General features: G+C 47.6%; 2 protein-coding genes across 4 annotated transcripts in view; one reads left to right on the forward strand and one right to left on the reverse strand.

Moving 5' to 3' along the window:
* The window catches only part of CLCN3 (Cl-/H+ antiporter 3), a 91134-nt gene extending 86043 nt beyond the window's left edge, over positions 1-5091 (forward strand). The window contains exons 13-14 of one of the 3 annotated variants that reach the window (XR_016393459.1): positions 634-3206; positions 4312-5091. Coding sequence is in view for 2 of the 3 variants with exons in the window: in XM_089912684.1 (XP_089768810.1) it covers positions 634-748; positions 4312-4368 (172 nt within the window). In the remaining variant the exon portion in view is untranslated. Of the gene's footprint in view, positions 1-633; positions 3207-4311 lie in introns of those variants that run through there. The other 2 variants (XM_089912684.1, XM_089912685.1) reach the window with 2 other exon arrangements.
* HPF1 (histone PARylation factor 1) lies at positions 1532-24867 on the reverse strand. Its single transcript, XM_022594872.2, has 8 exons — positions 24751-24867; positions 21539-21698; positions 19651-19840; positions 18450-18548; positions 11024-11174; positions 6625-6712; positions 3478-3650; positions 1532-1781 (listed from the first exon to the last, which is right to left on the reverse strand). Exons 1-8 carry the CDS (start codon positions 24796-24798, stop codon positions 1650-1652), a joined length of 1041 nt encoding a protein of 346 aa, XP_022450580.1. The 5' UTR covers positions 24799-24867; the 3' UTR covers positions 1532-1649.
* Between the last annotated feature and the right edge of the window lie 561 nt (positions 24868-25428).

The following is a 25428-nucleotide window of genomic DNA, read 5'->3' on the forward strand; positions in this document are numbered from 1 at the left end:
GTTGGATCAACAAGTAGCAAAGTTAAGGGAACCTAGGAGTTCTAGCTGAGCAAATGGTTTTAATGGAAGACACTTGAGTTTCGTAATCAGTATTTTAGATAAATGTGTGTGTTAACTATTTCTAAATACTGCCACAATACTGACAGGCACCCTAGAAAGTAAAGAAATCTGTGGGAAAAAGCTCAAGAGCTTCTTAAAAGATTATTTAAGATCAAACGTGATCTGTTTTTTTCCGAATCAAAGCACGTGTGAGCTAATTGTTACTGTCACGTTTTAACACAAAGCAGCTCAGTGTTCAGATGGGTCCAGGTAGCTGCAGGCAGGGCCTCACGTAACGGAACTCTGTCCGTTCTTAGAACGGGAGCCCTGCTGTCAGGATGAGGACGTTCCTGGGAGTGAAAGGGAGGGAGAGGCGCCATCAGCTGAGCCTTAACTGCGCACAGCGGCAGCACGGCCACGGGGAGGACGACGGCTGCCGCACGTGGGCTGCAGCAGAGGGGACTAGTGACCCCAGAAGTCAGGGCTCCCCAACTTCTGGGCATCTCACCAAGCAGTTCCCCAGACCGTGCTAGCGTGGGTTCCCCTGGCGCTGAGTGTGGGCCACGGTGGTTAACAGATACGCTTATGTTCAAGGGTTGGCGCTACTGAGGGACCTGAAAGCCCACAGCCTCACCAGGGAGGGAGTCCTGCCCCTGTCAAACTCCTGCCCGTCTCCTCGCCCTTCTGCCACGAAGAGTTCGGGTCTCAGGTGGGTTCTAAGGAGGCGGCTGACCCAGTTAACTTTGGAGAGTTGTGTGGGCAGGTCCACTCAGTCCTGCAAGATGGGGGGTGAGCCAGGTGACCTGCGGGCTTTCCCACCTTGAACCTCACGAGGGAAACCTCACTAAGGGGCCCTTTGGCCCAATCCACAGTTTGCTATTATTTTGTGTTTCACTGTGAGCTCTGAGGTTTTAAGGTGAAGGACGTTCTGTCAGGTTGAAGAAGGATCTGAAGCTGGTCAAACACAGCTACCCAGACTGTACTGGAAACCCAATGGAAAACTTGAATGGTAAGCTGACTGCGTGCTGTGTCGACACCCTAACGCTGTGTCGATTGGCAGGTACAGACAGAGCCCGAGGAGCGCTGCTGCAAGGAATGGACCTAACGGAGCGAGTGGACGCTCGTGCGGCGAGGTCCGGAGTGCCTGCAGCTGCTGTTCAGATGCAGCTGTGGAGGATCCGGGGTGGGTCCTGAGTCTGCTCCCCTGTGCCCTCCCTGCTGCCCAGAAGCCCAGTGCTTACAGCTGCAGCTCTCGTCAACTCAAGTCCCAGAAACACATTCCTCGCTGCCTACGTGTTAAACGCTGAAGCAGGACTCACTCCTGGGAGGGGAGGACCGCGTGCTCGTCCACAGGTGTCAGGCGGGACATCCTATGACGACATCGGAGAGGACCACGGCAGGTGCATCCCCTCTTCACACGTGATCAGGGCATCACCATGCAGATGATCTGACTGCACGTGAAAGAAAGAAATCCAGCCACGGGAGCGTCAGAAAAGTTTTTAGCAAATGTTTCCGTCCATTTATTTTCTGTACTCCTTAAAAACAAAACATCATGTTGAATTCATACTGAAGCTCTGAAATACTGTATGCCCGAGAGAGGCACCTCCCACTCATGCTGCAAGCTGGTCCACGTCCTCTCTGCTTCTGTCCGCCAGGTGAGCTTCAATAATTTCTGCAAAGAGATTCCTCTTCAACAGATTATACGCAAGAGGTAAAAGCTGGCCAGCAACTTTATGAAAATACTGAAAAACAAAAGAAGATGACATTAGCCAGAGGACGCAGCAGGTAATATACTGGAAAAAGCAGTTGTTAACCAAGCCCACTCCCCACACGCTGGCTTTCAGCCAGCATCTGCCTGACAACAGTGAGTTCACAACAGTGAGTTCTGAGACAGCGCCTGGCACCGTCCCTGGGGCAGTCGTGCATCTCTTCAGGACGAAGGGCACTTCTTGAAGGAAACTCAGAAGAAAACCAAGTAAAAACTGTAAGCGTCCTTATTCCCTCAGATACGGTTTATTCACCCCCTTTTGCCCCCAATACGCTCAAATGCCTTTTCCTTCTCGTCGGCATGTCCCCACCCCATAAGACTTCAATCATCATTTCCGTTAGCTGGCACCGTCGGAACAAGGAGCTGAACGTGAGTTTTCACATCGCACTGAAGGCTCCCCCGTATCTTCAGTTCCTTCTCACCCCATGTCAGCCTCCACCCCTGAAGTCGCTGCCTCTGTCAAGGGCCCAGACGCGCTCCAAGGACAAGGGAGGGCAGCTGCCGTTGGCGCCTGCTGCCTTGCTCCACCGTCCCTTCTCTTCTCCGATGCTGCTGGATTCTCAAGACAACCGAGTTTCTGTGAAGCTGGTCAAGCACTATTCCGATCGGTCACTGACCCTCTCTGGCTGTTAACCACTCTGATTATTTTTACTGCTAACAAACAGCCCTACACGAGAAAGACAGAGTCCCCAAAACAGACTCCCCGACAGTGGCGTCAGCCTGACCCAGTAACTGTCGATCAGAAACGCAAACGCTCAGCCCCCAGCGGGAAGGGAACTCGGTGAGGCCCAGGGGGACTGGGGGGTCGGGGGCGTGCCAGCCTGTGCGGAACAAGCCCCCAGGGCACCCTGACTCTGGCGGGGCGCCGCTCCAGCCCCCGCAGCGTCCCCAGGTGACCCTGCACTTCACAGCCTGCAGAGTCAGCTTCTGGGGTAGAGGCTGACGCGGGAGCCGCCTGCCTGTGTGGCCCTGAGCACCTGGGGCTCTTTCTGTGCCGCAGGTGACGTGGTAGGTGAAGGGAGAATTAGGTGGTCTCCACAGCAGGCAGACGGCCTGGGCGGGCCCCAGGTGGCGCGGAGGTGCGGGGAGTACGGCCCACGCTCACACGGCTACTCCCGGGGAGATGGGACTCAGGCCGGGGCCACCACTCCTTCTGCCTGCCCGACCCCCAGCCGCGGCTCAGCGGCCTCCTGCAGCTGCCTCGTACGTTTCTCCTACGTGATGAGCAGGGAGTTCATGGTAAAACAGCACCTCCTCTATGTTAAAGAATTTCCAGCATATTTACAGACAGCATTTACTCTTCATCCCGGAATTCAAGCACAAGAACAAACCCCCCACAGAAAGTGAGGCGGAGCCAGGAAGGTGTGTCCACACCCTAGCGAAGGGCACGGCCGTACACGTAAGTAGCTAGTAAGTCACTTGGGCACAACATCCGGGTCATTCACCTCGGCCAGAGTACAAGATGAACTTCAAATAAAAAACATGCTCACAACATCTGCTTAAAAATCATTTCAAAATGTTCATTTTGAAATTCAAGCTGAATCCATACGCCGCGCGCTGGAATTGCGGACAGCAATGAGCCCGAGTGTGGGGGGGGGGGCGGGCGGGGGGGGGGGATGCAGGGCGCAGGGCTGGGGGCGGGGAGGGAGGGGCGGGGTGTGGTCACTCACGTGGGAACCATGGCAGAAGAGGTCCATCCCCAGCTCCAGCCCCATCCCATAATCGCACTCATCATTAGCAAACTGCACGTAAGTCATCATTTCCTGAACAGGAGCAAAAGCTCTGAGTCTCTCAGCGTCGCTGGGGGCCTCCACAATCGTCTTGCAGATTCTCCTGAGACTGGCTGAAAGATCAAGGACACAAGGTTACCTGTAACCACCATGGCGCAGACGGTAACCTGGATGTTTCCTCATGACTCTGTCCTAGTGCGGTGGATGCCTCTTTGGTTGGCACTGTATTTTACAACGGCCATTTTATGGTTTTTCTACTTAAGATTCAAGCATAAAAATGGCTTACTTAACAAAAAAGACTTCTTGTATTAGCACAGTGGGACCTAGCTGCAATCAGGAATCACAGCAGCTTCCAGAGATTTTCCCTGGGCTAGTCCAGGTTCCACAGACTATGGCCAAACCTGACCCACCTGTTTTTAACTGCCCTCAAGCTAAGAGTGTTTTTCCATTTTTAAATGGTTGGAAAAAACAAAAACTATATGGAGATCAAGGGATAAAAAAAATCCAGACAGTAAAGTCTGCTCTTTTTGCCCCCTCCTACCTTACTTAAAAAAAAACAAAACAAAACCCAGAAAAAGACATAGGAGAGACAAGAAATCATTGTAGAATTAAACCTTTACCAGTACTTTTACCAAAGTGGGGGAAGTGCAGCTATGGCCAAAGTGTAATCTGAGGTAAGAACAGAGAAAAACTAACATTTATCTAAATAAAAACGAGTGGTTTAACATTTCTATCTGGACTTTCAACGTTTTTCTCCCTGCTTTCGGATGCCAGGGTGCGTCAGCTCCCACGAGGCACGTGAGAAGAAAGGCACCGGACGATGCCTATTAGACTTCCTTTCTGACAAGCTGGGAAAATCCGATAATGCGGACGAGCTGCCACTCACTCGGAGGAACGGACACGTTCCTGGACACGGGGCTGCCGTGCTGGCAGGGACGAGGTTCGGTCACGACATGAACAGTCACGCCTGGAACTCACGGTGCCGAGTTTCACGCATGAGAGACTGATGTTACTTACACACTTTACTGACACTAACCACAAACCCAGGCTGACGACAGCGGTGTCTGCCAGGGCTCGACCTCGGAACACGCGCCCCCGGCACACACCCTGCGCGTGCGGTCACGGGCTGCGCTCTGCCCCCGCCCCGTGGCAGGCAGTACTGCACTGGACAGACAGCAGTGACACGTTTACTGGAGGACAGACATGTTCTTCCACCGGCAACATTCTGCAGCGCGTCGCCTCACGGAACCCAAACTGCGAGACCGTGCGAGCAGCCTCCACCGTCACCACGCTTCAGTGCCGGCTGCTGCTCTGCTCCCCGCTGCCACCACCCCCCGCTCACGGCGCGGAGCCACAGGCTGCAGCACAGGGAAGTCAGGCCGCCAGCTCGGCGATCACGCGACACTCAGAGCCACGTCTCAGGTCCCCACCTCCCGGACGTGAGAATAATAGCCGCGTAAAGGCCTGGGTGAGGACTGAGTTAACACTGTGTACACATCGCCCGACAGCGTCAACCACGACACGATCCAGTGCTCAATAAATGGTATCCCCCGGGCCACGTTACAGTGTTATGTGTAGAGAGCCTCGGGGGAAACTGGTCAGGAGCAGACTTCACTGTGACCCGCTGAGCGCTGTCACCCGTCCACAGACCGCCAGCCACTTACACCTCCTGGCAAACAAAACAGTGAGACACTAGATCCTTAACTATGTCTGCTACCACTTCTCATTCAAAAATAAATAAACCACGGAAGGATCTAATGCTAGAATGTTAGAAAAAGGTACAAGTAGATAAAAGTGACCCTGGACATAAAACCCAGAACCCCAACCAGGGGAGGTAATGGTTTACTCCAGGGCACCGCAATTTAACACCCACCGTGATCGCTGTAACAAATGCCCTCAGTCTCCCCAACAGGACAGTAAAGCTGCTGCTAAAGCTTGGGGTGGACTGGCTCACAGGGAGGCGGCGAAGACCAGGGTTTGCCCCCCGCCCCCGGGACACAGCCCCTCTCCCCTCCGGCCTCAGGGAGGAGGTCCAGGAAGGTCCAGCATGTGCAGCGCAGTGTGCGTAACCCACCTTGGCATCATACCAAAACAGAAATGTGAAAGTAATTTTAAGCTATCTAATTTAGCCCAACATATCCGAAACAGTATCATTTCTACACATGGTCAACGTAGGAAAAACTTAACGCTGCTGCACTTTTTACACGGAAGTGAGTTAACACCAAGCCAGACCACAAGTTCAGCCCCTCCACCGCGGGGCCCACACGCAGTGCTTTTCCCTGGGAGTCCTCCAGGCGGAGGGCAGCTGAGGCCACAGCTCTGTTCTGAACAAGGGAGGGCCTGCATTTCACGTGCTGCGCAGGGGCGCCTCTAATTCCCTCTCGCTGAGTGCCCCTCGCCCCGCTGCCCCCAAGGGAGCAGGGTGACGAGAAGGTGGTGCCCTCAGGGGTGCTCAAGTAAAGGGGGTTGGGTAGGGGGAGCTGAGAAGCGATTTTCATCCACTTTTTTCAACGTGGCAATAATTAGATTTTGTGTCGTTTTTATACTTACAGATGAAGTAACTCAGCACTGGCTTCTAAAAGCTAATCAGACTTACATACAGATGAAAGACTGGTCACAAAGCACTAAACAAACGCGTGCTGTCTCACTAATTACTATATTGTACGTTGTTGGCTACAATGTCAAAGGCTCTGAAATAGTTCAGAAAAAGTCACCTAGACCAGAGGTTCACACTCTTTAAACTTGTAAAAATACTCTGTTGTGAGCGCTATCAGGCAAGCAGTGCGCTAAGCACTTACGTGCTCGGTTACACCCCAAGCACCCCTACGGATGGTATTCACCACTACTACCCGCATGGCGGGTGAAGAAGACCACGGTTCAGGGTAGTTCAGTAACTTGCTAAGGCTACACAGCGGCAAACCCAGCTTCAGTTCAGGCTTCACTGACCGTAGAGCCTGAGCCCTTCTTCACTAAGGGGAGGTGACTGTCCCCCAAATGGCACATGTCCTCACCTACTTCTCAACATAAGGAAACCTTTCTCCGTATACATTAACGCACATGCACATGTTCATGTGAGAAATACGTTACCATCCGTTTCAGGGAGCTCTCTGTATCCCACATCATTTTTGTCTACTGGGACAACCAAGCCTGCCCCATGAAAGGTCTTTGTCACGACCTAAATAAAAGGAAAAAACAAAACAAAAAAACAAAATTTAGTCACTGTAAATAGACGAAAACAACAGGGGGAAAAAACCCCAAAACAAAGCACACCCACAAACCCTCAAGACTTCTGCCAAAACGCAACATTCAATGCCCTTTTATTTCAGTAAATTTGGACCCCAGGGCACAAGTTTAATATTTCTTTCCTTTAAAATTAGCTACAAGTCAAGCACTTGAAGTAAGTACGACAGTGAAACAGCCGGCTTTTATTAACTGTGTCAGCTGTCTGAAGTCTGCGCCGTGCGTCCCACTACAGGAAGCAGGGCGCGGTGTCAGTTCCATCCACGGCCATGGGATCCTCTAGGCAGAGAGCCTGAGGGACTGGGCCCTGAAGGAGAAGGAATGGTTTTTGTCAGCAGGAAGACGTGGAAGGCAGAACTCCTTTCCATCTTGTGAAATTCAGGTCCCCCATTTCTACTTGGAAAATTCAGGCTCGTCAGCAAACTTCCCCAAAGTAGGGCAGTTTCTAGTGTTGTGGTGCCCTTCGTGGAGGCAAATAACATAAACCGGTGAGCTTTTCTTAAGTGTTAATTTTCAAAGACAAACAGAGGTCCAAACACAACCCCCATCGTAACCCTTCCAGTCTGCATCTTTCTCTTACACTAGTGGCATTCTTAGGTCTTTGCTGAACAAAACATCTGCTTCCAGTTATCTCTGTGCAGTCCAGTGACATTCCTGAGGGAAGGACGCTCTCAGTTTTAAGGTCCTCGCCCCCAAGTCTCTGTACCAGCTCTCCACCCTCTCGCTGCTTTCACTGTCTTTCATTAAGCAACACAGGGGACAGGTTATTCCAAACAAGTCCCAAGACAACTGCTCACCCCTTGGGAAAAAACAAATGAAGTCACAGTTACGTTGTATCTTACTCCTGATACCAAAATAACTTGCAGTTGGATTTTTGGATTAAATGTAAAAATAAACCCATAAAACTACTAGAAGAAAAGGCAAATATTGTATATGATTTGGGGTTGGAGAAGGAAAAGACTTATAGACTTGACTACATAAAAAAAAAAAAAAATTAGACTTCCCTGGTGGTGCAGTGGTTAAGAACCCACCTCCCAATGCAGGGGACACGGGTTCGAGCCCTGGTCTGGGAAGATCCCACATGCCGCAGAGCAACTAAGCCTGTGCACCACAACTACTGAGCCTGCGCTTTAGAGCCCGTGAGCCACAACTCCTGAGCTCACGTGCTGCAACTACTGAAGCCCGCGTGCCTAGAGACTGTGCTCCGCAGCAAGAGAAGCCACCACAATGAGAAGCCTGCGCACCACAACGAAGAGTAGCCCCCATTCGCCGCAACGAGAGAAAGCCCGTGCACAGCAACAAAGACCCAATGCAGCCAAAGATAAAAAAAAATTAACAAATCAAGTAAAAACCAAGAACGAAATTAACACAAATGATGAAAAACATCTGCAATATATACATATAACAATAAAGTTAATAAAGATGAATGTCTTTAAACTATAAAGAAAGTCTTACAAATAATGGAAAAGACTTAACACCCAAATGAAAACACAAGTAATTCTAACCTGATGGAAAAACGGGCAAAGTTCAAGCAGTTCACAGAAGGAATATAAATGGCCAGTGGAGAAATGAAAACGATTTAATGTCCTTTACAATCAAAGAAATGCTGAAGAAAACAATGGTAGATCATTTTATACTTTTCAGGATGGAAAGACCAAAGGGATTGGTAAGACCAGCACCGGCGAGGACCCAGGGAAAGGGGCGCACAGCCCCTGCAGGTGGGGTGCAAAGGAGTCCAACTCCTGGGTGGGGGGGAGTTCTGCAAACAGAAAACACACACACACTTAATTTTTTTTATACCTGTATAAATTTTTTTTAAAAACCACTTTGGACCTGGCAATACTACATCTAGGAATTTCTTCTAAGGAAATAATCAGGTAAGTGTGCAAGTAAAGGTGTGAACCGTTATTTATGGCAGGCTGTCTGCATGTGTGGAGTTTTCAGCACCCTAAACTCTGAACATAAGCGCAGCGCCCTTGTGACGCAGACCTGCCATGCAGCACATGGAGTGACGACCACAGTGTGTTCACAAAGCAGTGCTGACGCTGAACGCAAAAGGCAACAGTGATGGCACGACTGTCTTCTGCCCGACTCAGGCTGACACCCAACAAAAAACCATGCTATGTACGTATTTTCACTGATGAGAAACTGTACTAATTGTCCATAAAGAGGTATCAGTTATTAGTAAAGCATCAAAATCCTAATTTTATTACGAAGAATCAGATTACCAGTTTAGGAAAACCCTGCACAAGGGTGGGTGATGTTGTGAGGCATCAGAACTAGAGGTGGACAGAATGATGGACCCTCATTTTACAGCGACATTAACTCAATGTCGATTTAAAAAGTGACATCTAGGTACTGGAAGAGGTAAAGTGGCACATAGCCAGTTAGTCAGATAGGATGAAAGGAATGCTAGCTATGAAAGATGTGAGTTTAGGTCTCAGATCTGTCACGTAAAATTCTGCACAAGGAGCAAAGCCTCTCCAAACCTACTGTGCTTGCCTGTCGGTCGTAGGGGTGGAATGAGCAGCTCACAAGGACCTCCCACCAAAGCACTAGAAGGCACGGCTGGTATAAACACAGATTGCTAGTGTGCCACGGAGTGCTCCATTATCCTAGGATGCACGAGCTACTTCCACACAGAAGGACCAAGTCACTAACTCACATGCTAGTGGAGCTGAGCTTTTTTCAGGACTAGAAAAATATTTATTTCCATGAAGATCTCACAATAACAATAAAAGAATAAACTTCTAATAGAAAAGGATCTGGAAGCATTATCACCACATGTTGTCTTTGGGAAGATAAAATCATGGTTGTCTTAGCTCTTTTTTTCTTTGAATTTGTGTTTACCAGCTATTTTTGTAAGAACAAATACTAAAAAGAAACCTCATGGGGGAAGGGGGCCAGGACAAACATTCCTATGAAACTTAATCTAATACATTTAGATTAAGACTCACATTACATTAGACTCCTATCTAATTTATAGTTATGGGGAAGAATGAATGAAATCTCATCTGAAATTACTGTTGATGACAGAATGTGCTGCTGGCAGCTGTCTGCTCGGAGCAGCTTAGTCTTTAGTCAAGACAAATTAGGATACGTCACAACGGGGTGAGAAATGCTCCCCTTCCTACCCTATAAGGCGGGAGAGGCTCCCTATGAAAACTAGAAAGGTGAAATGGCAATATGAAATCTTAGAGCAACTGAAAAATGCCCCATTGCAAGGAGTTTTATTCAAATGAACATTTTTAGAAACTGCTTCCAACCTCAAGGACTAAAGAAAGAGTTGATAAGACTGCGATTCAGTGACTATAACTCATCAGAACATCACCCCTGCAGCCGAGTCAAGATCAGAAAAAGCACTGAAGTAGGATTTTCAGTAACTAAGTAAGCTGACGTACTTAGTTGCCAGCACTACTTTATTCTGGGTTAACGAGTACTTTATTTGGCCTAGAACACGCAGATGAAGCAGCCACACACAGGACACACTGCCGAGAGGCTGGCTGCCCTGACTCCGGTGACGAACGCCCTCCTTCCCCAGGGTGATGAGGACAGACTCCTACACAATTCTCATTTACCCCAGGCAAGAATTCTTCTAGCTTCTCTGTTAACTCACTCTGACAATTTTAAGTGAAAAACCCAAAGGATCCAAAACCCAAGAAGTATTTGCTGTTTACAAAACCACTCACACTGCAGGCGCCAAGGGAAGCGTTGGTTGGTGGGCTCCATAAGGCAAAGGAGAGGGGCCTCCTCATGCACCATTTCCTAGAGAAGTTTACACACCTCAGTACACACCACTCTCAAAACGCCAACTGCCTGAGGGGCTATAGCTATAAGGCACTGTAAGGCAGACCTTTACACATCTACCCCCAAAACTCTTGGCACGAAATCAACAGACCTTAGCCATTAAAGAAAGAAATTTAAGCAAATATTATGTATAAAGCTGCTTTCACTCTTCTGCAGGAGAAACTGGTAAATCAAGATTAACGAGTGAGAAGGCCTGGCTGAGTTCTGCACCCGCCGCAAGGGCACTGCGTCACGTGACCCAGCCTGGCCGACAACCTGCAGGACCTCCCAGGCCAGACCCTGGACAGCCTCCGAGGGAGCCCCGCGAGGGCAGCGTCCAGCTCTCCCCAGGATAGGGCAGCGAGGGATGGAGAGAAGGTGCAGGTGGCAAGCAATCAAGAGAGGAAAACCCCCTATTAAAACAGCAGAAGAGTCAGAGACTAACAGACGTAAATCATACTTTCTTATCTCTCTGTTTCATCTTCACGGTTCTCTGTTCCAGTGAGTACCCCAGTTCTCTGGCTGCTTCTGTGAGTTTCTCATCTATGGTTTTCAAGAGACTAATTTTCTTTTTATCTGTTACTTCTTTAAGTTTTTTCATCAAAAATAATCTGAAAAAGAAGTAAAAGCCCTCATTAGTATGCAGGCCACTGTGCTAAGCACACAGACCTTGGGAAGTTACGGGGAGCCGAGTTACAGACATCAAACTCCATGCAAGGGAAAGAGTACAGAACCACCACCAGAGCCCCCCAGAATCCCGAACAGGTTCTTCAAGCAAGAGAAAAGCACTATGAATAAACAGCTGCCAGTCACAGAAACAGCAAACAAGATTTGTCTGTATTATCTCTGTAATGTCTACAACAAAGACATAGGGTATTAACAGAATGAGGTTAAGCCAAGTTCCTGTCGCATCGCTTGATGCTAAGATCCGCGTACCGCCTTGGAGAAGTCTGACGTAACAGAAGAAAAGAGTGTGGAGACACCAAAAAGGATTTTCTTTTTGTTTGTTTTTTTCTTCGGTACGCAGGCCTCTCACTGTTGTGGCCTCTCCCGTTGCGGAGCACAGGCTCCGGATGTGCAGGCTCAGCGGCCATGGCTCACGGGCCCAGCTGCTCCTCGGCATGTGGGATCCTCCCAGACCGGGGCACGAACCCGCGTCCCCTGCATCGGCAGGTGGACTCTCAACCACTGCGCCACCAGGGAAGTCCCAAGGATTTTCTACTTTTAAAGAGCCAGAGGACGTTTAGAATACTTAAGCATCAGCAGATTCTTTTCAAGGTTACCTTCAAATCTGCATTAAGATAAATTTAAAAAATATAAAAGGAAAGCAAAACTATTCTATAAGCTGATACGAAAGCACAATTCAAAATATTTTTTAAAGGTATGTGAATAATACAATATATTATTGCCAGTTACGGAAATAATTTTGTGTCAAGAATGCTGCAGAGGGTGTGGAGAAAAGGGAACCCTCTTACACTGCTGGTGGGAATGCAAACTGGTACAGCCACTATGTTAAACAGCATGGAGGTTCCTTTAAAAACTAAAATTAGGGTTACCAGATGATCCGGCAATCCCACTCCTGGGCATATGTCTGGAGAAAACCTTAATTCGAAAAGATACATGCACCCTTATGTTCACTGCAGCACTATTTACAATAGCCAGGACATGGAAGCAACCTAAAAGTCCATTGACACAGGAATGGATAAAGAATATTACTCAGCTATAAAAGAACAAAATAATGACATTTGCAGCACATGGATGGACCTAGAGATTGTCATACTGAGTGACCTAAGTCAGAGAAAGACAAATATCATATATCACTTATATGTGGAATCTAAAAAAAAGGGTACAAATGAACCTATCTACAAAACAGAAATAGTTACAGATGCAGAAAACAAACTTATGGTTACCAGGGGGTAAAGGGGAGGGAAAAATTGGGAAATTTGGACTGGCATATATACACACTACCATATACAAAATAGGTAACCTAATAAGGCCCTACTGTACAGCATAGGGAGCTCTACTCAGTACTCTGTAATGGCCTATATGGGAAAAGAATCTAAAAAGGAGCAGATATATGTAGAACTGATTCGCTTTGCTGTACACCTGAAACACATTGTAAATCAACTATACTCCAATAAAAATTAAAAAAAAAAAAAGACTTTTGCCATCAGAGCAAGAGTGAAAGGAAGAGCTCGCAACAGTGCCCAGCTGGACACAGTCGGTCCCCTTCCTACAGCCACTACCAGGCTGCCAGGAGGAAACCCGCTCCTGCCCACCACTAACATTCAGCAGTTTGCTATGGGCTGGGCGCTGCGGGTGCTATTCTGATCCCCATTTTACAGATCAGGAAACTGAGGCACAGAGGATAATCAACTTACCCAAGCTGACAGAATTAGTGTGCGTGGATTAAAGTGCCGCAGAAGCCAAGACCACCAAAATCACGGTCTCATGATTGCAGCACAGCATCACAGTAAACCTCACCTTCAACCTCACCAGCCGCGTATCAAGAGGCTCTATCTACAACAACCATACAAAGCACACCGGCGACGCCAGGGCCCCGGGGCTGCTGTCCTCTGTCCACAGCACCCTTCCTCCCGGGCGGCTCTCGCCTTCATCAGGCCCACAGGAAACACCCTCTCAGAAGACATCCACCTCTCCTGACGGCCCTCGGTACTGGTCTTCTCATCCTTACCATTCCAGCTTATTAAGCTTTTGTCTCTCAGCTTCAAACCTACAATCCAATACTCTGCTGCAATGTGCACACAGAAACAGCCAGGGCGTTCTGTGCTGTCCCATTAAACCTAATGGGAGACTGTGAACCTTGAGTGAGTCCTGCAGTGGTCATGCAGAAAACACTGGTTCACTAAGTTATGCAGATCTCCCAAGGAGTGACCCTTTTCACTGTATCTGATTTACTCCATTCTATCACAATGTGAAAAAAACACATTCATTAATAGTACCACCAACCTCGTTAGCGAAGTCTTCAGGAAGTGAGAAGCTGTCAAGCTCACAAGGGTGGTTACAACTCTCCCCAATTCTAATGTTTGCTTTTGAAATCTTAAGTTTTAACACTGGCAACAAACACAGTCAGTTGTCTTCATCGGTTTGTTTGAGACAACGCCGGTCAAACACTCATGTCAGGGTAACCAGTGTCTGCCAGTCCCTCTCTTCAGCAAAGTGGAAAAAAGCTGAGCTCACAACTCGGCCTCACAAGACCTTTTTCCTCGAGACAAACCCTAACACCTAAGTGTGCCGAAGTGCCTTTTCCGTACCTCCCCTCCTGTCACGCAGGACGTTAAGAAGACATGTGCCCAGCGGCAGGGATCTGATCCGCCTTTACTGTGTCATCACGGACCTCTGTAGGGACACCCACGTCACGTCCCAGCTGTGATAACCTACGGTCCGCTGCCCACCAGGTCCACTGCCCCGACCCTGTCGAGGCTCCAGCAGGGCTTACCCGCCTCCACCTTTGTGCTGTTGGTGTGAGAACGACACCCTGTCATCACCCAGAGTTTGCAGCTCACAGACCTCCTGGGAAGTGGGCAGGCACCCCTGGGGGGCCACACCCTACTGTTTGATAGCTGCTGTTTAGTTAATGGTTTTAAACGTGACTACACGTCAGAACCTCCTGGGTTCCTGGTTGAAAGTACCCAGTACAGCAACGTAGGGTGGCAGAGAATACTGGGGGTGCAGACAAGAGGAAAAGAGCCTATTTAGCAGCGCGTCTCAACCCAAGAGCTGATGCCCTGCCTACACGTACTCTTGTACTACGCACCAAGTGTTTTCAATGGTCTTTAGGCCCGTACAAAGGAAGCGTTCATTAAATGTTCGTTAAAATGAATGTTCATTCACTTAAAAACATTCTCTTGAAATGAATTTTTTAAACTTAAGAATTAAAATTATAGACATACAGGTTTGAGATCTCTAAGTATATCTACACTTAGATACACCTGGAACGTGTATTTTTACAGAACGTTCCCGAGTCCTGCTCTAGACATGCTGAAGTGAATGAAGCTGAGGTGAAGCTCTTAACCATGAACCCGGGAGGCTTCCGTGTGTAGTCAGGTTTGAAACCATTAACTAAACAGCAGTGGTCAAATAGTGGTCTGTGGACCCCAGGGACTCCTGAGACCTTTTAGGAGTATGTGAGGTCCAAACTATTGCTACAATTATTTTAGGGAAAAGAACAGAATAAAAAGAAAATCATTCCTAATTTTGTTGTCCAAAGATAAGTATTTTAAAACTTTCAATCTATCTAGATTTCTCTCCGTGTGCATTAGAGGCTGTGAAAACGGAACCGTTCCACACTGTCTGTTATTTGACCTCTTCACATAATGTATCAGCTCCTTCCCAAAACAACAGATCAATATCCTGGTGTTACACTTTGTGGACATTTTCTATTTAGTTACCTAATTTTCTCTAACTGCTGGATATGTATGTTTTTTCTAATTTTTCCTATTTATAAATAATCTGAAATATACACAGATATTTATGTGCACCCATCCAAAATTTCTTCAGATAAATAGCTAAAAATGGAATCGCCGACTTAAGGTATAGCATATTAGCTGGCAATGTTCATTACCTGTTAAAAAATCTTTGAAAAAACATTTAAACAACCTTATTCCAACTGCTTTCCACAAACGTCTTACCAATTAACACATGTCAGAAAGGTTTCTTATACCCTAACCATCCTTGGGTATTACCATTCTTTAATCTTTACTCATCTTTGCTAGCTGAATTTGCATTTCTTTGGCTACTATTAAATATTACACAAAGAGAACTAGTTTCCCTGGGCATAAAAATACTTTGTGTATAACAAACAGTCTGCCTTAAAAGACACTACTGAGGCTGATATAGAAATTGTTTTGATTAGCTGATTTAAAGTCTCAGAATACTATATATACTGTAACACTTAAAAAGTATAATAACCTTTTTACCTTTATGTTTGAGATAAATTATTGGCGGTGCAAAACATTTTTTGTGTGAAATAGCATTAGGTACTCAAATATACTCACTTGCTGGTCTTCGCCTAAGTTATAAATCTATCACCAATGTATTTTTGTTTTCTATTTCCTTTTCTGTGTTCTCCAGTAAGCTAAAAAAATACCAGAACGATCTTGCATTATTTTTGATAACAACTGTATCTTTCTTCTTTTTTTTTTGTAAGACCACTAGGACTAATGAAAACTTAGTTGTTTTTGCTGTCAGAGTGTTTGTGGAATGATTCACCGAGCATCTACAAAGCAGGTGCTGTGCACAAGAAAAAGCCTCTGCCCTCATGAACTTACACGTTAGTGCAAGAGACAGACAATAAAGAAATAACTATAGTTGTTTCCAATAAAGACAGCACCAATTTAAATTCAATAATAAATCTGAAGGGTGTAGAGAACTATAAATTATAAACAGCAAGCAACGTTTTCTATAAATTTCAGAGTTATCAGAAGAGAAAAAAGAGCCTTTCTGGGACATCTCCCATGCCCTTTAGATACACCGGTATGCACACAGCAGCCCAGCAGGTGCACTGATCGACCTAGTTTTCTGTTTACTGCAAATTTGTGCTATTAAATCACAGGGAATGAAAGTCTTTTAAAAAGTAGGGTAGGGACTTCCCTGGTGGCACAGTGGTTAAGAATCCGCCTGCCAGTGCAGGGGTCACGGGTTCGAGCCCTGGTCCGGGAAGATCCCACATGCCGCGGAGCAACTAAGCCCATGCGCCACAACTACTGAGCCTGTGCTGTAGAGCCTGAGAGCCACAACTACTGAAGTCCGCATGCCACAACTACTGAAGTCCACATGCCACAACTACTGAGCCTGTGCTCTAGAGCCTGCAAGCCACAACTACTGAAGCCCGCATACCACAACTACTGAAGTCCACACGCCAAAACTACTGAGCTGGCGCTCTAGTGCCCGAGAGCCACAACTACTGAAGCCCGCACACCACAACTACTGAGCCTGTGCTCTAGAGTCTGTGAGCCACAACTACTGAAGTCCGCATGCCACAACTACTGAAGTCCACATGCCACAACTACTGAGCCTGTGCTCCAGAGCCTGCAAGCCACAACTACTGAAGCCCGCATGCCACAACTACTGAAGTCCACATGCCACAACTACTGAGCCTGCGCTCTAGAGCCTGAGAGCCACAACTACTGAAGCCCACACGCCACAACTACTAAGCCTGGGCTCTAGAGCCCGCGAGCCACAACTACTGAAGCCCGCATGCCACAACTACTGAAGTCCACAGGCCAAAACTACTGAGTCGGTGCTCTAGAGCCCGAGAGCCACAACTACTGAAGCCCGCACACCACAACTACTGAGCCTGCGCTCTAGAGCCCGTGAGCCACAAGTGCTGAAGCCTGCACCCCACAACTACTTAAGCCTGCATGCCACAACTTAAGCCCACGTGCCACAACTACTGAAGCCCACGTACCACAACTACTGAAGCCCACATGCCACAACTACTGAGCCCGCGTGCCACAACTACTGAGCCTGTGCTGTAGAGCCCACGAGCCACAACTACTTAAGCCCGTGTGCACAACTACTAAAGCCTGCGTGCCACAACTACTGAAGCCCACACACCACAACTAATGAACCTGCGCTCTAGAGCCCATGCGCCACAACTACTGAGCCTGTGCTCTAGAGTCTGTGAGCCACAACTACTGAAGCCCGCATGCCACAACTAAAGTCCACACGCCACAACTACTGAGCCTGCGCTCTAGAGCCTGAGAGCCACAACTACTGAAGCCCACACGCCACAACTACTGAGCCTGCACTCTAGAGCCCATGAGCCACAACTACTGAGCCCGCGTGCCACAACTACTGAGCCTGCACTCTAGAGCCTGTGAGCCACAACTACTGAGCCCACGTGCCACAACTACCGAGCCTGCACTCTAGAGCCCGTGAGCCACAACTACTGAGCCCACGTGCCACAACTACTGAGCATGCACACCTAGAGCCTGTGCTCCGCAACGAGAAGCCACCGCAGTGAAGAGTAGCGCCCACTTGACACAACTAGAGAAAGCCTGCGTGCAGCAAGAAGACCCAACGCAGCCAAAAACAAATCAATCAAGTAATTAAAACAAGGAAAAAGTAGGGTAAAGAGGTCACACAAAACATGGTCTACTTATTCTGCTCAAGGTGATGAAGGTGCTTTCTTCATTTTATTAGAGTGTCCATGGCCCACCTGCTGTGGCAGCTCCGGATGGTGTCTGTGTCCGCGCACCGCGGCCGGCTCCCTGGCTGGGCTCTGAGCTGCCCCGGAGCTGCCGCACCACCCGCCCTGTGCTTCAGCTCACGTTCCGGATGGGGCCGATGCCCCAACCGGCTGCAGATGTGGAGTCCTGACGTCAGGGGGTGGAGGTCCAGCTCCAGCCCCACCTGCACGCAGAGGTCTCCAGCTTCCCGGGTGGAGGGGAGGCGGGCAGGGGCCCCCTCTCACCGGCGCAAGTCCTGCCAGACCACGCGGTCCCAGAGCACTCGTGCAGCCACAGCTGGCGCTCCGGCTCCCTGGCGGCCGGCCCCCTGCGATGTAGCAACCGTGGCTTCACCGCACTCAACCTTCCATCTCAACCACATACCACGGGTTCTTGGAACGAACTCTTCAAGACTGTTTGACCTAAGATGCCTAAAAAATCTTTTGAGTTTGCCACGGGACAAACAAGGTCAAGATTAAGTAATATTTTCATTAAATAATTAGTTATAAAAGAGGTCTGTTGTTTGGCGAAAAGTTGAACTGTGGATAAGATGCCTGCAAAAGTCATGGAAATGATCTCCATGTATCTAAAAATTTTTGGTTACCTCATTTCCCCTCAGAGATGGACTGATACAGTACAAAAATTGTAAACCCATATAAATAGGAGACATACTGAAATAAAACATTTTCTTACTTGACTGCAGCAAACACATTATCTCCATTTTGAACAATTATACAATTTTTCTTTGCTTCATTTGTAGCGACAAATACAGGAAGTTCGTCAGGAGAATCCCTGTTTAAGCAAAAGATTAAAAATTTAGCTGCCCATAATTTTTATTATCAGCGAAGTAGAATTTTAGGTCTATAAACAACAAATTATATCTGCATGTTTCAAAAAATTGCCAATGAATTTGCCAGGTTTAAGCTTTAGTTTTCTTACGAATATCTATGACAAATCTTATTTATGTAACAGAACCTAAAATTAACAGTCTTAGGACCTAGTTACTTTTATACCTGAATACAAAGAGAGAAAGAATAAAGCTTGTTAAAAGGAGGTGAAATTATACACAATCATCTCTACCCCAGTTTAACAGTCCGTGAAAAAAAGCAAGGTGGAAAAACCAAAAGAAACAGGACAGAAAGGATCATAAAACATTGGCAGCGCAAGGAGCCAGTTCACATCTATAACCAAATCCCTTTACTCTACACCTGAGGGAACCGATGGAGACAAAGCAACTCCGCCGAGGTCCTGGTGAGGCGGCAGGAAGCCAGCAGACCCCGGCGCCCCAGCTCCCAGCCCCGCGCGCCCACGGCTCCCTGGCACCCCTGCACACCTTCTCCACGTCCTCTTCTCCCCGCCTCACTTTCAGCGCCAGCGCCGCTCCAAGTGGAGGAGCCACCCCCCACCCACAGCGCTACTTCTAACAGTCTAAGCTTCCTGCATGTATCATTTAACCCTCCGAACATTCCCGTCAGGCGTGTCTGATGATCACAGGACAGGAAACTGAGTCACAGCAAGTCACTGGCACAGGGTGAGCCAGGTAATAAGTAGGAGGACCAGCCTGCCTCCAAAGTGCGTTCTTAATTCTATGGCCCCTGGAAGCACAGGGCCAACTTAAGTCACAGCAGCTGCTCTAAATTACCTTTCCTAGGCTAAAAGAGCTTTTCTGAACTCCAAAGGAAAAAAAAGTTTAAAACTACAGAGGAAAAGCTGGAGAGGGTCAGCCTAATGAGCTCACCCATCCCAGGGTAGGTTAGTAGGTCAGAACGGCAGACAGCCTGTGCACCCACCAGGAGAGGGTACGTGTCCTTCGCCTTGCGTGAGGCCAGTGAACATCTGCTTACACTCCTTACGGGAAAGTAGCTGTATTTTAGGAGAAGAAAAGACCCTTTACCTGAAATAGCCCATGTGGAACTCAGTTTTACAATCTCCAACAATAATGGTCTGGAACTCAGGAGGATCATAGTAAAATCTCCAGTGAAGGTTAAAGTTCAGGCTTGCTGACTTTTTCTTCATTTTATGTCTTCCGGCAAGGATATCATAAGGACCCACTAATCGAAGTCCAAGGCTTGCAGAAAGTGAATCTATAAATTAAATATGTTTATTTAGACAGTGCCTTTCTGGAGGCAGATAGGAAATACTGCCTTTCATTCAGAAAATATTTCTAAGCAGTTGTCTTAAAAAAGAGCTTCTAAAGGAAAAGAAAGAAGTCTTTAGTTACATGTGAAGATGTCAGTTGTAAATACTCAATGGAAAAGAAATCAGAGCAATGAAGATGTGGCACTTACATTCAGGATTCCCTCTTAACTTTACCACTGATGACATTTCAAACATTCCTGCTGTTTCTTATTCTGGCCAAAACAAGACTGCTTTGTGTTCTTATACACTGCAAACCTTTACCTTGTCTCATTACTGTGTTGCTGTCGGCCTCAAGTATTTGTAGCACATCCAGACCAAGGGAGAGGCAACAGACAGCACAAGAGGACGAATAATTTAACTAAAAATGTGTTTAATGTATTTCCTTCCCCTTCCCTCCACCTCAGCTAATTATCACTCTCGACTCGTTGCCTCCTTGACCATCCATCTGGCTCACCCTAATCTTGGAAGAGCCCACCTTCTTTTTCCATCCACAGATCAGCCATCAAGTCTGTTCAAATGTACACGTTTACAGCACCAAATGGGCCTTCGTGCTTCTCTAAGAGCGAGGCAAGCACTTCAGGCAGGACCTGGATACGCAAGGAGGTGAGGATGGAGAGAGGAAGAAAATTCTTGGAAGAGGTAACAATGTGGAAAAAAAAGCATGGGGACAGTTTAATTTCCCCCCTCTACGAACAGATATAAATATACAGATGTTTTAAAGGGAGATCATGCTGTTTTGTAGTGTTTTTTTGTTCTTCATCCTGTCCTCATTTAAATCTTCTGAATAGTTTCTCATGTTATTAAATGTTTAATATGTCTACCATTGCTAGGCATTTACTGTTTCTTTTTTATTCTAAACAATGCTTCAGTGGATATCTTTGCTAACACATGTTTGTACACATCCATGAGTACTTTTTGAGAAGGTGCTGCACGGTTGCAGTGTTTTGATATACTGCCAAAATTCAGTTATCTCCCAGTACACATTTTCATCAGCAGTCTCTGGGACTGCTTCCCCCCACCTCATGTGAAGACATTTAAACAGTACCAAAGGGTAACAACGCAAGGTAACTGTTACAACATTATCAGTTTTTAGTGTACCTTTTCAGAGATAGTATACGCACATAGGAAGTATGTAGGGATGTGTGTGTGTGTGTGTGTGTGTGTGTGTGTGTATTCCTGACCTAAAAATACTAACGGCAGCATATGCTACACACTTTTTCTTTTGAAATATTCCAGGCACGATAGTTTATCATCGCTTAAAAATCTGCCCGATTCTTTTAAAACTATATATGTCCACTGAAAGATGGGTAAGTGATGAGCATTTAAGGCATTTTCTGCTTTTTGTTTCAGTATCATTTAACATAGTTTGGGTTCACCTAACCCTTAAGACAAGTTCCTAGGGGCAGCACTGCTAAGTCATACTAAAAGTCCTGGAACACACAGAAGTATGTGCTTGTTTTCTTGCAAACTCTCATCAAAGCATGTTGTGGAATGATGTACCTTTGCTAGTATAACATTTTATTTCTCTCATTTGAAACATCTTTGGAAAAGTTCCTTTTCCATGAACTGTTTAGATCCTGGGTCCAGTTTCCTACTGTCTTTTCCACTGGCAGAAGCCAGAGGAAGATTCTGGAGCAACTCACCAGCTGGCTGTTCAGGATCAAGTCCTTCACAGAACCTCCAGAAGTGATAGAAGTCTTCAGGCAGAGAAAGCCTGTAATGACTTTCTACTTCTTTTCGAAGGTCACTGGGCACGTCAGCTTCACAGCATTTACCCTTCTTCACGGCGACTGCTTTTTCACACTGAAAATCCGCACACACAACTCTGTTTCTCCCAAAGTAATTTCAGCAACTTGGACTGCTTAATAATATTGCTCATTTTTGTTCACCCCAACTCTATGAGTTTCCTTTAAAACTCTATAAATGGTATTTGAGTAAAATCCGGGGATTCTTTTGGGTGAGGAAAAAAAGGAAAGAACAGTTTATAATATATAGGTGTCAAGAGGGACACACACAGCAACTTTTTAAACATATTTCCCCAAGATAATGGAAATGCAGAAAACAAAAAACCAAAAAGTATAAAAGGTAAACAGCAGGAAAAAGAGGAATAAGAAAATGGAAGGTTTTGCCCTGTTCTGGTAAACAGGGTGTCATCGTGCCTTTCATTTAAACAGACTCAGTGACCACACCAGAAGCAAATTGCCAGAAATAATTGGATTTACCAGTTAAAACAATGATCTCAGAAAAGGTCGTTTAAGGCCAGACTAGGTTATAAAACTCAGCTCCAGCAGCTCTGCAGTATAAGTTCATTCTGTAAGTATGCTAGGCTTTAGAACGCTTGTTACATCTGTGACCTATTCCCACAAAAATAAAATGCTTGGTTGGAGGGTACGCATCTTCAGTCTTGGGAGCGGCCGTGCGTGGTGTTCTTTCTGGGAACCTGGATCCTTTCCTTCCTGTCCTTCCTTTTCAGCTATCAGTACATCAGTGCTGCCCAACCCGGAGGTATTCTGCCCCCAAGGGGACACGTTTAGCAGTATCTGGAGACCTTTTCGGTTGTACAAGCTTGGGTGTGTGTGTGTGTGTGTGTGTGCTGCTGGCGTTCAGTGGGTAGAGGCCAGGGATGCTGCTAAACATCCTTCAGTGCACAGGAGAGGCCCCTTAACAAACACCTATCTGGCCCAGACGTCCACAGGGGTCACGACTGAGAAATTCTAACCTCATGTTTCTCATATTCACATTCTTCCAGCAGGCTCAAGTTTATTGATGTTATTTTGGGTATGGTTCAGAGTCTGCAAAGTGTATTTATGAACCAGATGATATATACAAGAATGTTCTTGATGGCATTGTTTTAGGAGTGGAAGACAGGACAAATGAAAATGCCTATTGACAGGAGAATGGTTACAGGACTTTCAAACAATGGAATATTACGCTTAGTGAAAAGGAAATAGAGCCACACACAGTATGGATCTTAATAATATAATGCTGAATGAAGAAAAACGTCCCTGAAGATTACATGCAGCATGATAGCCTTTTTATGAAGTTCAAAAAATACTGTTCAGGCATAAACTCATGGGTGATAAAGCCATAAAAAGAAGACAGAGGAAAACAAACAATTCAGGATCGTAGCTACACTGAATGGGGTCGACAGGAAGGAGTTAGGCAGACAGGACAGGTGAGCAACATGAAGACAGAGAGCCACGGTCAGCCTTTCAGTGCTTGGCCTGGGCAACGGCCTCACAGGTGTTTGTCATATTATTAACCGAATAAGGTAAACAAGACCATGACCAAGAATAACAGTGTATCACGCCAAGGATTATAACATGTCTGTAAGAGGTCATAAAAAATTAAACTGAACAAGAAGGCTGTTCAAATAGGGATCCAGAAATTGATGGTGATAATAGCAAACAGTAATAAATATAACAGTAAAAACAGTCAGTAATAACTACTTGTTATGCACTTACTATGGTGCCAAGCCACTGTGCTAAACTCCTTCTATGGATTAACTCATTTAGTCCTCAGAAATTCCTTATGAGCTAGATTCTGTTATCCACATTCTACAGACAAGGAAACTGAGGTTAGGTGACTTCCCCTGGGTCCCTAACTAGAAAGTGGGAGAAGAGGCATTTAACCCCAGGTGGGCCGGCCCCCAGCCGATCCAACCACTTCATGCTGTCTCTTCAACTGCAAACACACAACAGCAGAAGCATGTCAAGTCCTGACCCAGCCTCCCCTCTGTGTGTATGCCAGCCTTTGCTGAGACTTCCAAAGACTGGCTCAAACTTAGGATGTTAGAAAGAAGAGCCTTAAATCTACCTTGCTGAAAGGCAGTGTTGCCTAATGGTTAGGCTGCCCTGGTTCATTCCTGACTTTTCCCATTTCCAGTTCTGTCACCCTGGGCAAGTTACCTAACCTCTCTGTGCCGTTCTCTCATCTACAAAAAAAGTCCTATGTAGTACCTCTATCACAGGGTTGTTACAAGGAATAAATTATTTGTAAAAATACACAAACAGTGCTAGCACAGAATATATAAATGCTGGCTATTGCTGTTGGCCATAGTCTCTGTAGACGCATCGTAATTTTTGATGCTTTATTTCTAAGACTAACTCTGTCAAAGTTGTTCACTGCCCTTTCAAAGGGAGAAAAGGGTGTTTTCAGCTCTGCCTCAGCTCACACGCTGGCTGCATCCCCAAATCCCTAATAACTCGAGTTTAGGACGGCTGTGCCCTTCAGGGGCTGCCCTTATCCTTTACCCTTCTGTTCCTGGAGAGCGGGACCGGAGTAAAGAACGCCCAGAACGCGGCCCTCCTGCACCGTCTCACCCCATCCAGCTGACAGCGCAGCCAGAGGGAGTTTTAGAAACCTCTACTTCTTTCCTGCTTGCAGTGGTGACAGAACGTGTGAGGCCTGCGGCTCTTGCAGTGGTGAGAGAACGTGTGAGGCCGCAGGAAAGCCTGAGCCGACGCCCCTCCGTGGTCAGCGCCCCTCCGTCCCCACCCCGGCCTCCCCGCGGCCAAGCTCGGCGCTGCGCCCGGCCATCCCTCCGCCGCGTCTCCCGCCTTCGGGGACGCCCTCCTTCCGGGGCGTCAGCAGCTCTTTCTACACTCGGCGGGGCCGGCCGGACCAGAGGGTTGGGGGAGCGTGCTGTGGGGGGACCGGTCTGAGTCAACCCGCTCCCCGGAGGAGGGCCCCTGACTGCGCCAACCCAGCCCCGGGGGAACCCCGGGCTGTAACCCGCCCCGGGCCCGCCCCCGGGGGACGCAGGGACGCGAGGCGCCACTCTCCGCTGCGGCTGGGGGCAAACGCGCCGCGCCGCCCGCGGACCCGCGGCCGCCCTTGGACCTCAGCGCTGTACCTGCGGCCCTTCCCCGCCGGGCCTGCGCTTCCCGCCGCCGCCCACCATCCTGTAGCCGCTGCAGGATGAAGCCCGTCCCGCCGAGAACTCGTCCGCCGCCGACTGCTTCCGGTTCAACGGCGACCAATCACCTCTCCGCGCCGCGGCGCACACAAATATAGGGAAGGCCCCGCCCCCACAACCGAGCGCGCGGCCGAGGCCCCGCCCACCCGGCCAGCTAGGCAGGTTGCCCTTCGTACGCGCGTGCGCGTCCCGCCGGCTGACCCGCCTGAGCTTCTCCGGGGGCACGTGGACCCCGGCCCAGACTCGGACACTGCGGAAGTCTCCTTCCTCCCCAGGCCTTCACTGGGGCAAGGCCGGTGCTCCTTCGTCTGCATTCGTTTAAAAGATTCCTCTATCTGTCCCTCCCCTACCGCGTTTTTCTTGCCCAGCCCTGATTCATCTTCAGTGGTTTGAAATCACACAATTTCTGTCCACCCACGCTTTTGTTTTACTTAACTGAGTCGGTCTTAAATAAGATCCTCTTGAGATCTGTATCTTTGAAAGGTATTCTTTTTTGTTAATAAAAGTTTGTCAGTAAGACAAACTGAAGTCTGCCTAGAATTAAGCTACAGTGTGTCCATACATTTGTATAAGATTGTTGACCTTGCTGGGGGAAAAGATAGTAATTCTTTGGAT

This window comes from Delphinapterus leucas, chromosome 6, assembly GCF_059928025.1.
Source record: "Delphinapterus leucas isolate spDelLeu-1000000601 "Yukka" chromosome 6, BTC_Dleu_Yukka2, whole genome shotgun sequence".
In the NCBI taxonomy this organism is placed as follows: domain Eukaryota; kingdom Metazoa; phylum Chordata; class Mammalia; order Artiodactyla; family Monodontidae; genus Delphinapterus; species Delphinapterus leucas.